The sequence below is a fragment of the Nilaparvata lugens genome, chromosome 3 (assembly GCF_014356525.2).
Source record: "Nilaparvata lugens isolate BPH chromosome 3, ASM1435652v1, whole genome shotgun sequence".
Classification (NCBI taxonomy): domain Eukaryota; kingdom Metazoa; phylum Arthropoda; class Insecta; order Hemiptera; family Delphacidae; genus Nilaparvata; species Nilaparvata lugens.
In genome coordinates this window covers 94061515-94073531 of record NC_052506.1, presented here as the reverse complement: position 1 = coordinate 94073531, position 12017 = coordinate 94061515, and the positions used below count along the sequence as shown (strand labels likewise).

At 40.1% G+C, this 12017-nt stretch overlaps 1 protein-coding gene across 1 annotated transcript; it reads right to left on the bottom strand.

The window, feature by feature from the left end:
• Nucleotides 1-3447: 3447 nt before the first annotated feature.
• On the bottom strand, nucleotides 3448-8784 carry LOC120350313. The gene has a single exon (XM_039422973.1). It carries the CDS (start codon nucleotides 8782-8784, stop codon nucleotides 3448-3450), a length of 5337 nt encoding a protein of 1778 aa, XP_039278907.1.
• Nucleotides 8785-12017: the final 3233 nt, after the last annotated feature.

The window sequence follows — 12017 nt, the reverse complement described above, 5'->3', positions numbered from 1 at the left end:
GGTACACTCACACAACTTTCCTTGCTCATATTCGAAACTACGATCAGACTTTTGTATATGTGTATATATAATTGTTTTCAGAGTACTTTTTCCTTTGTGTGAATTGTGAAATTCAATGATTTTTTTAGTCGTCATTTTTTTAAAGTCGTCAAAACAGCTGTTCTACAGATGAAATATCTCGACTATTGTTCTTTTTATGAACTGCTCTACCTGCCTACCTCATGCACGAGAAGGAGGTTACAAAGTCCATTTCTCAAGGATGGGGTGGACCCCCCATTAGTTTCCCAGAAAGGAGACTCATGCCAGTTAATAGAGCTGATAAATAACTATACAGAGTATGAATTTGAAAAAAATCGGTCAAGTTATTTTGAAAAAATCGTGAAAAACATGGTTTTTTAGTAATTATCCGCCATTTTTCTCAAGAATATTACGGAGCTCCTGCAATTTTCCAAGGAAAAAACTCATATCATGTGATAGAACTTATGAATAGCTACCCATGGCTTGAATTTGAAGAAAATCGTTAGAGTCGATCGGTTAATTAGGAATGGAGTTATCGTGTTCACAGACATACACACACACACACACACACACATACACACACACACATACACACACAAACACATACACACACACACACACATACACACACACAGACCAATACCCAAAAATCATGTTTTTGGACTCAGGGGACCTTGAAACGTATAGCAAACTTGAAATTGGGGTACCTTAATTTTTTTTGGAAAGCAATACTTTCCTTACCTATGGTAGTAGGGCAAGGAAAGTAAAAAGGGTACTGAGATTTTTATTTTCTTTATATTTACAAATACCTCTGTATTCTCTTCCATCTCCGCTTATTGCTGTATATGAAGGATCATATTATACGGAAATGCTGAAATATTTTATTACAATAGGGGCGATTGCTGAGATCGGGATTATCTCTTGCGCTCGGCTAAAAACCGGTTTTTGCGCCGCAGATCAAAAATCGGTTTGCTGAGATCGGGATTAACCACGCTCAAGCGCAAAAGTTAGCCGACCGGCAATTATCGCAGGGAAAAACCGGTGGTCTAAAAATCGGTTTGCTGAGATCCAGTCTAGGCTAAAAATTAATCTTGGTGGATTGCTGAGTTCAAGCTTAGATCAACTCGAGTTTAAAAGATAATCTCGGTGGATTGCTGAGATCGGGATCAGGCTAAAATGAGATAATGTCAGGAGCAAAAATGATGATTTTAGACTCCAACTTAGACCTTCTAGGAGGCAGGTTTGAGTTCGGGATTAAGCTATTAACTCGCTATTCTTTTGATTTTATTGGAAACAAATGTCAAATTGGGGTTCACCTTTGAATTCTGAATAATTTCATAACCCATAAAGTCATATTTAAAATGTTTTTCAACTAATGTTTAAAATATTATAACATAAGAAAGTGAAAATGAAAACACCTTCAAACAACAAAAAAATTCTTTACCTCTCACAAAAAGGGGATCCGGGGGGCCTCCCCCGGAAAATTTAAGAAAAATACCCTCAATTTGGTGTGATTTCAAGCAATTTTCACTTGAAAAACTACATCCTAATAATGAAGTTTCTTTATGTTTAGTGGGCTGATCATTATTTAATTTTTCATAGAAAATATCATAGGCCTGTGTTATTTCAGTTCATATAACAAATAGAATGGAAATATGATTTCATTAGTCATTCAATTGTTTCAAAAAAATAGTTTCAAAGCTATAGTCTACAAACCTATGATTTTCATGATTTTTACTAAAGTGAAAAAATATATATTTACTGTGGGGGGGATATATCCATATTCCCAGATATTACTGAAGATTTGTATATCCTCCTGTCCCCGGTGGAAACTACTCTTTAATCATAACATAACTGGGACATTTTGTGGGTACCATACTAAAAAAAGGTGCTGGAGCATTGTTCAAGGGAACTACGTTTCAATCACATGAACTGGTTTAAATACATGATCTTTTCATATTCATGCATGAAACTGAATGAACAATTATCAATACATGTTAAATTGAACTTTCAATTGCTAAAGATGGTAAAAACAAAACTGACTTACTTCAAAAAGATTTTTCTGAAGTATTCACTATATGCAGTTCCATAGAGTAAAGATACTGTTTGAAAGATACCTATTTATTTGTTTCTGGCAGTACACACTAGCCCATTCACTGAGTAGCCCATAATTCTATTATCATTTTGATATTCTCTCAACACTAATATTATATATTTTTTGGTTTAAACAATGTCTGAAAATATAATTAAATTGGAAGCCAATTCTTTTGACTCAATTTCTATCAGTGGTCGATTACCTTCTACGAATCTAGGCTACACGATAGAATCGATGCTATCTATAATTGGCTTGAACATAATATGGAACTGCACCTACATCAGTAATGGAGGGGAACTGTATTAAATATGTTGTAATTGTAAGAAAGTGTGAGATGACATCTATGTGGGGTTGATTGTTGTTAGAGCCAATGAAGTGGACTTCTAAACACGTTACTTAGTAGCTCAGAAAATAAAATTGTTACCTTTAAAGGCATCTCGTTCGGGTATGGCAGGCTCACAGTGGACTGTAAGAGCGGTCTCCTCGTTCTGGTAGGCGGTAACACGTTCAGATAATCAGAATTCACTTGCACTGGCGATGATGAATACATGGGCCCATGTCGTGGCGAAGAGATTACACAAAGAAGATCCAAATCTAGATATTTAGCGGAGTACTCTAACAATAACTTTTCCTAACTAGTCGCGGTAGTAGTTTAAATTCAAACAAGCGAAGCGGTAATACATTTATGACTTCTTTAAAAAGAGAAACAACCGTGAAGCGTCAGGGCACCAAGCTTCCTCAAGCAGTTACAAATCGGAAGAGAACTGGTAAGCAAAAAGCGGGGGAAGCCAGGGATAACAGTGCCAACTACATATAGAACTAAGCGATCTTAGAGCGGCTGATGGCAGTGGCACGCTAGATGGCCGTGGGTGAGCGCGGTCGATTCAAATGGCTTGGCCCATACATACTCCCCCCCAAAAACGAACAGTTTTTAAATCGGGTGAAGCAGCAACAAACACTGTACATTGCAGCAGGGCGGTCGGCAATAACTAGATGGTGATGGGTCTGTGGTCTTGAATACAGTGAGTGGAGAAGTCCAGAGCGATGTGGTGTGAACACGGGAGTGTGATGTGAAGACAAGCGGGGTGGCACAGCACAAGTTGTGGAATGCGTGTAGACATGAACTGTGGTGCGGTCATAGAAATGGAGCGAAGCGTCAACAGAGGTGCGGTCATCAAAACAGCTAAGTGGAGCAAATCAGCAAACAGTGGTGCAGTCATCAGGATGTTGCGGCAGAGTGGATAACACAAGGCAGCGATAACGAAGCGACACGGACAGTCACAGGTTGTGCGGGTGAAACCAAACTATTTACAATAACATAGTTAGAGATTGTTCTAAATGAGGCGGTGAATTTTACTTAGGTCTCTCACAATATTACCAGAGGCGCATTTGATTGTCGCTATTCTGACAAGTCCATCTTTGCCAGGGTGCAGCGCTACAATTCTGCCTAGCGGCCAGCTTAGCGGCGAGGTGTTGATTGATTTGACTACAACCAAATCGTCAATCTGTAAGTTTCTTTCAGTAACCTTCCATTTTGTGCGGTTCATTAGTGTGCATAGATATTCTTTTGACCATTGGCTCCAGAAGAATTGCATCATTTGGTTGCAATGTCTCCAACGGCGAGTTGATAGTATTTCTTTAGTCTCTATCGGTTGCGGTGGTGCGGTCAGGGGTCCACCTACTAGGAAATGGCCAGGTGTTAGAACAGAAGCGGCTTCTGCGGGCTGTGAAGACAGTTCAGTTAGCGGTCGGCTGTTCAAAATGCTTTCTATGCGGGTGAATATTGTGTCAAATTCTTCATATGTGAGAGCCTTGTCTCCAATACAGCGATACAACAGCGTTGTAGCGGATTTGACGGCAGCTTCCCACAGGCCTCCATGGTGGGGTGCGTAAGGAGGGATGAATTTCCAATTTATGCCATGGTTGGACAGAAAACAAGTGACATCAGAGGGTAGTGATTCCAAAAGCTTGGCCAATTCATGCATTTTTCTAGCGGCGGATACAAAAGTTTTGGCATTGTCAGAGCATAGCGTATGAAGCGTACCTCGTCGGGCAATGAATTGTTGTAGTGTGGCGATAAAGTGGTTGACCGACATAGAAGACAGAAATTCAAGATGAGTGGCTTTTGTGGCAAAACACACAAATATGCACAAATATCCTTTTGTAGTTTGCACACGTTTTAGCAGAGATGTCTTGCAAATAAAAGGTCCAGCAAAGTCCAAGCCAGTCACATTGAATGGTTTGTTGATGGTGACCCGTTCGGCTGGTAGCGGGGCCATGCGTTGTTGCAAATTTGAGCGGCGAAATCGGTTGCAGATGATGAATTGGTGTATGACACGACGTACCTGATTATGAGCTGATAATATCCAATATTGTTGGCATACTGCGGATTGGGTGGTGTGGGGACCAGCATGACAGCTCATGAGATGCTGTTGTCTAATAATGAGAGTAGAAACATGTTCATTTTTTGGTAACAATAACGGATTTTTAGTTTCACTGGAAATAGGCGCATTCTCCAGACGACCAGATAGGCGGATCAAATTCTCATGATCAATATAAGGCTGCAGAGTCAATAAATGTTTGGGGCATTTTCCTGAGTTTAACTCATTTATTTCCTTCTGAAATTTGACCTTTTGCACAACTTGTATAATGAGCCTTCTAGCAATCTCCGTTTCAGAGGCAACAACATCAATAGTAGCAGGATGCGGTTCACAGTCACAAAATTTTTGAATTAATTTGTTACTATAGTCACGGCGGGCGATCTTGATTCTGTTGATGAAGTGTAGTATATACACAAAAATTCGGCATAATTTTCCAAATTTGGATACACGTTCACAAGCGGTGTATAGCGGGTTTGCTAGCGGTTCATCTTGGGTGGTTGCAAGAATATACAGCGGGTTTGACTTCATCTCAGGTATTGTTTCACTGACAATTTGATTAGAAACAGGAAAATCAACAGCAAGGCATTGAAATGCGGCAGAAGCATGCCACCAAGTATGGCAGGAGACGAGTTCGGTTGGCAGTAGTCCACGAGAAGCAATATCAGCACAGTTGTTAAGCGAGGACACATGATTGAATAGTTCGGGTTTCACTAATTGAGTGATTTGTTGTACACGATTAGCAACAAAAATCTGCAGTTTGTAAGTAGGTGTATTGATCCAGTCCAAGGCGGTTTTGGAATCAGTGTAGAGACGAATTTCCAGCAGGTTGTATTCTGGTAGAGTTGGTAAAATGACAGATACAAGTTGTGCTAACAAGAGACAGCCTTTCAATTCCAATCGAGGGATTGTTAGGGTTTTGAGGGGCGCAACATGACTCTTGGCGGCAATAAGACGACAATCAATAAAGCGGTTTTCAACTTCTTCATGAAGGTACAAGCAGGCGGCATATCCTTTCTCTGAAGCATCGGCAAATCCCAACAGTCTAATTGAGGAATGGGAGCAAGCTAACAGTCTTGGTATGCGAATCTGGTGTAACTGGTTGATAGCGGTAACCAAGAATTTCCAATGAGTTAATAGTGGTGCAGGAATTTCATCATCCCATCCAAGGCGTTCAGACCACAGAGTGCGCATGAATAACTTAAACAGTAGAATAAGCGGTGATAGCCATCCCAGTGGGTCATAAATTCGTGCAATGAAGGCGAGTATTGTTCTTTTCGTGCTTTTTTCAGAAAAGGCAGAGATGAAATATCGGAAATCATCGGCAAGCGGACTATACACAATACCAAGGACTTTGGCGGTTGCAGTATCATCAAACAGGCATTCCTGATTGCTCAAATATTTGGGCGACATATGCTCAATCAATTCAGGTGTGTTGGAATTCCATTTCCTCAATTCGAAGGAGGCGAGTGACAATAACTCATTGAGTTCTTTGATAAGTGAATGTGCGGTATTCAGGTCATTGCTTCCGCCAAGTATGTCGTCGACATACGTTTGCGACTTCAGTACTTGACTGGCGAGTGGGAAAGCTTCACCTTCGTCCGCCACTAATTGTTGCAGAGTACGCTGAGCAAGATATGCGCTAGAAGATACTCCATAAGTCACTGTTAACAGTTCAAATTCTTGATTTTTTTCTTGGTGGGTGGGTTTCCAAAATATATGTTGATGCTGGCGGTCTTCAGGTCTCAGCAAGATTTGTCTGTACATTTGTTTGCAGTCTGCAAGGATGACAAAGCGGTATGAACGAAAGCGGGTTAACACTTGGACTATGTTTGTTTGAAGTTTAGCTCCAGGCAGCAACACATCGTTAAGTGAGAGCCCATTGGCGTCTTTGCTAGATGCGTTGAAAACAACTCGAATTTTTTGAGTGTTGCCGTTTTTCTTGAATATTGCGTGATGTGGGATGATGTAATCTACAGCGGAATCAGTGATTTTCAAGTGACCTAAGTCACGATACTCATGCATGAAGTCAGAGTATTTGGTTTCAAGTTCATCAGATTGACTCAGTTTTTTCAGTAATCCTAACTGATTGCGGTATGCCTTACTGCGGTTATTGCACAGAGCGGGAGCGCCAGGTTTGAAAGGCAGTGCCACAACATACCTTCCTTCAGAGGTGCGATAAGTAGTGGATTGGTACAGTTTCTCACACAACTCGTCTTCGGGCGATGACTCTTTTCGAACGGGGATGGCCTCTTCGGTTTCCCAAAATTTGTTCATGATGGTGTTGACCTGTGCTTCCTGTGCAAACATAGTGCAAATGAGTTGCATTTTGTTGAGCAGTGCGGGCGAGTCCTCAATATTCAATCTACCACTTAAAACATAACCAAAGATTGTGGCAAAGGCGGCAGGGTTACCAGGAATAATGGAATTTTCTGCGGATATAAAGATGTTGGAGTATAAATCGGCACCAATCAGTAGGTCGATTTCAGCAGGCTCATCAAAATTAGGATCAGCAAGGTTCAGATGCGCAAACGAATTCTTTAGTGCGGGGTGAAGCGGAAAGACAGGAAGATTGCCAACAATTTGATCTAATACAAGAGCTTCGGTAGAAAGAGCAATATCAAATTGAGGTTCTGACAATATTCTTAACTGCACAATGCCTTTGACAGATGTCCTTTTTTCAGAGATTCCATTCAGTTGGATTTGAGCGGGCACAACAACTAAACCCATTGCGGTGGCGGCTCGGGTGGTGATAATGGAGCGCATGGAACCAGAGTCCAACACAGCACGCAACAAGAAGGGTTGATTGTATTGGTTCAAGACTGTAACGACAGCGGTTCCAAGTAAAGCAGAAGCATGTACGGCCTTCACCTGAGTGCAGCCACTAAAAGTATGTGGTATAGAAGATAGAGAACTGTTTGTTACATATTGTGCACTGGAGGCAGGGCTTGAACTTACGGGCGGAGATGCACAACTGTTGACTGGCGGCGAACTAGGAGGCAGATTAGAGCTGATAGCCGGGTTTGGTGCACTGCTAGAAGGTGCATGATAAGAGCTTACTGGCGGTTGCGGTGGGGCAGCGGCAAAAGTCGGCACAGGTAGTGGGCTGAAACCAGGAGGAGGCGCATGGTGCACGGCGTTTTGGCTAGTACCGGTATGCGGGCGTCCATATTGATTTGGTGCTTGGTGCGGCTCAGCAAACCGATGTTCAGAGCGTTGTTCTTTAAAAAGTAATGATTGAAGATTGTTAGCGTTATTGCACAGAAGCATATGATGGTGATTAGAGCGGCAATTCTTGCAGCAAATCGTTGAGTTGCAATTTGCTTTCAGGTGAGACCCTAGGCAAACAAAGCACCTTTTGTGTTGCTTTACAATTTGATTGCGTTTGGATACTGATTCTCTTTTGAAAATGTCGCATCTATACAATTGATGTCCTTCTGAACAAAGAACACAAATGCCACCACTGATTGGATACCCAGTTTTAGTTGAAGAGAAGGGCTGCTTTCTCTGTTGATAATTACTTGTGCTAGGTTCAGCTTTAACAGAAACGGGATCTACATATTCAATGCTGGCGCTAATTACTTGTTCATATTTGCGGGTTAGTGCAGTCACTTCCAGAGATTTTTCTTGACTAGCCACAAAACTCAATAAACGGTCAAAGGTGGGAACTTGATCATCTGGTATGGATTCTTCAAATTTGGTGCGGACAGAAAGCGGTAATTTGCGAATGCACATCATGGTAATCAAAAAATCAGCTTGGTTCAGGTTCATGTTAAATAGTGATCGTTTGGCTGAGTTGAGCTCGATAGAAAATTTTTTCAAAGTTTCAGCCAGAGTAGTAGAAGGAACAAAGGTATCGAATTTATTATATAAACTATATGCTTGATACCGGATATTGTTGTATCGTTTGTGCAAGCTGTCATAGGCAGCTTTGTAGCATTCAGCGGTGTTGGCGTAATTTTGAACCAAGGTCAAAGTGTCACCACTTAAATATGAAGTTAGAAGATGGTATTTGGCCTCACTGGAATAGTCTTTACTGGTGTGAACAGCAGCATCAAAAACATTTTTGAAAACATTCCATTCATGAGGTTCGCCTGAAAATGTAGGTATCTGCAACTGAGGTTTCACAAAATTATTAATTGGTAGTTCATTAGCGGTAACAGCAGGTTTAGGAATGGTATCAACCAGCTTGATACTATCAAATCTGGTTTGGAATTGGATTTGCAGTTCAGCAAACTCCAAGATAACTTCCTCAGATAGCAACTCTTCATCTGTTGCCTCATATTCACTCATTAATTTATCAAATTTTTTATCCAGACCAAAATAAAATTCACTACAAGTCATAGGTACTTGTTCATTGTACTTATCAGCTAGAGAAGATATCGATTGGTGCAACCTTCTTAGCTTATTCAATAATGGAAAATTCGATGCCATGGTTGTTATGAATAATCATACAGAAATAGAAAAAATAGGTTACCAGATTGAAATTTACAATCGAAAAAGTTCAGATTAGCGGTCAGAACAGTTTAAGTTAATGGCCGAAAAAGTTCATATTTAACAAGAAATAGTTCAAGATCAATGTTCAAAATCAATAGTTTGTAGATCAATGTTCACAATTAATAAAAGGTAGGCGGTAATTCACTACGTTTAGCGGCAAGAAAACACACAGTTAACGGTAAAAGTTTGTAGCTGACTGTTAGGCACTGAACTTCAAAACCAAAACAAAACTTTTTAAAGGTGATGATTTCTTGATCCATTCCGAGCTGCTTTGTATAAACACACTTTTTTCTATGTATTTTAACACGACATGCAGTCAATTATTGAGTAAATATTAAAAACTTTTACTTACTGACTGGAGTACTTTCAATTGCTTGGCAATCATTTTCAACAGTGTAGACCGGAAATGTTTTGATGGTTAGGAAGATTTGTGGTGTTTATTATGTGATCAAAAAGTTTGTTGGATTTGAAATTCAGCTGTTCATTTAGTATGTTGTTATTGTCTAGGATGGTGGCTTTATAAATTTAAAAACTTAAATTTAAACTAAGTTTTAAAAAACTTTTTAGGTTATGTCGAACCGGGTGTAAAAGTTCGATAGTTAACAGCTCAATAGTCGATATCATAAGTCACTAATCGATGTTTTCAGATTTCGATACAAGATGGCGGTTGAAAGCATCTGAATCGAAAATTTATGATTTTCCAAGAAAACTCACAAAGAAACTCTCAGAAAAAATTGAAATGAGCGTTTTCACTGTTCGTAGGTAGCTTTTCCTCCAACATTTGGCTGCGGTGGACCAGGTTTCGTATGTGGCCGCAGAGGACCAGGTTTCTTCCAATATGCGGCCGTGGAGGACCAGGTTTCGTGTTAGAGCCAATGAAGTGGAATTCTAAACATGTTACTTAGTAGCTCAGAAAATAAAATTGTTACCTTTAAAGGCGTCTCGTTCGGGGCTCACAGTGGACTGTAAGAGTGGTCTCCTCGTTCTGGTAGGCGGTAACACGTTCAGATAATCAGAATTCACTTGCACTGGCGATGATGAATACATGGGCCCATGTCGTGGCGAAGAGATTACACAAAGAAGATCCAAATCTAGATATTTAGCGGAGTACTCTAACAATAACTTTTCCTAACTAGTCGCGGTAGTAGTTTAAATTCAAACAAGCGAAGCGGTAATACATTTATGACTTCTTTAAAAAGAGAAACAACCGTGAAGCGTCAGGGCACCAAGCTTCCTCAAGCAGTTACAAATCGGAAGAGAACTGGTAAGCAAAAAGCGGGGGAAGCCAGGGATAACAGTGCCAACTACATATAGAACTGAGCGATCTTAGAGCGGCTGATGGCAGTGGCACGCTAGATGGCCGTGAGTGAGCGCGGTCGATTCAAATGGCTTGGCCCATACAATTGTTGCTAATTGGAGGCAGCTGCGTTTGCTTGCATCATCACGGGATGCAGAAATAGTCTGCATTGCATAATTGAACTATTAAGTTGAGTCCAGATGGTGATGAGCGACCCTTCGTTTGTGTGATCCTTTCTGTGAAATTGATTTTGTGAGTGGATGAAGTGAATAATGGATTACCTTGAATATTTGGATTATTACGAACCAATACCTCGAGTCGGTGAGTACGGTATCAGAATTTAAAACTGAAGAGAAGTTTAGTGCTGATTGCTCTCAGATTTTTTGCTGATGGTAGTCCACATAGAGACTGGTGATTTATGTGAGTACTGCAGCATCATGTTGCGGCAATAGCTATTATTTGTTGCGGCAATAGCTATTATTTGTTTAGTAATTGAAAAATATTACATTAAATTCTTAGCTGGACAATACGCTAGAAAAAAACTACATTTTGGAAATAAATGAAATGTATTCCAAATGAACACCAAAAAGGTGAGGAGTTGTTCATGTGTTCACTGTAACAACTTTCGAAAGAGTTTAGAAGATTATCTAATCACAGATAATCATTATAATGACGGTAAAGAGAGGATCAAGACTGAAATAGAGAGAGAATGGGAGTAAGTGGGGGAAAGAGAGAGAGAAAATGAGATTGATTGATTTTTTTTCTTCTTCAATATGCCCTAATAAAGGCATATTATGCCTGATTGATTGATTGATTGAGTACTTTATTTATGTAGATTACAATATATACTGGCTTATACACTTATATACCATAGCTTACAATACAGCAAAATTATAGATGAATTTACATAATATAGACTAGGAAAATAACTATAGAACTGTATATGATATGAAAAAACAATTTGTAATATAATAACTATAGATAATAATCATATTGTTATGCATCTACATAAATTGGCGGAGCTTTGGACATATCAATGTCCATTCTTTGGGAAGAATAATAAAAATATCCTCCCCACTAACTCTCTACCAAAACGTTAATTTCGTTATTTAAACTAAGGATTTATGCCTGAGAGAGAGAGAGAGAGGGAGTGGGAGGGAGGGGAAGAAAAAAAACAAGAACGAAACGAATGATTGGAGAGTGAGTGAGTGTGAGTGAGAGAGTGCAAAAGCAATACCCAAAGACAGCGTGTGAGAGCCAAAGTAGCATTCGAGATGGCTGTTGCCAACATTGCAACAATAATTCCCCATGGATTCCTTCAGTTGCTCCTCGGTCTGGCTAAACTTGAGCATCGGTCTGGCTAAACCTGCGGATCAAAGTTGCTCTCAACCAAGAGATGACCGACAGCTAAACTCGATCTCAGCAAACCGATTTTTTAGCTGAGACCAAAGTTGCGCTAGACCAACGTTGCGCCGGGATTAGCCAGACCCGATCTCAGCAATCGCCCCTAATTATGAAAATTAATCATCAAATCATGAGAATATAATATACTTTCTCGACCTCGACGAATAAAACATTTTCAAGATGAAGTTGATCATTATTACCAAGTCTCAGCAATTAATATAACATCGGATATAACAGGAAGACTTGAATCACCGCCACCCAATAGAAGATGGTGGTAACAGAGAATCGGTAGCTCTGTAGTCATATAATTTCCTCTGACTTGTGAAGT

Excerpts from the sequence above, each read along its gene's own strand:
- LOC120350313 (XM_039422973.1), bottom strand. The coding sequence starts at position 8,784 with ATGAGTGAATATGAGGCAACAGATGAAGAGTTGCTATCTGAGGAAGTT.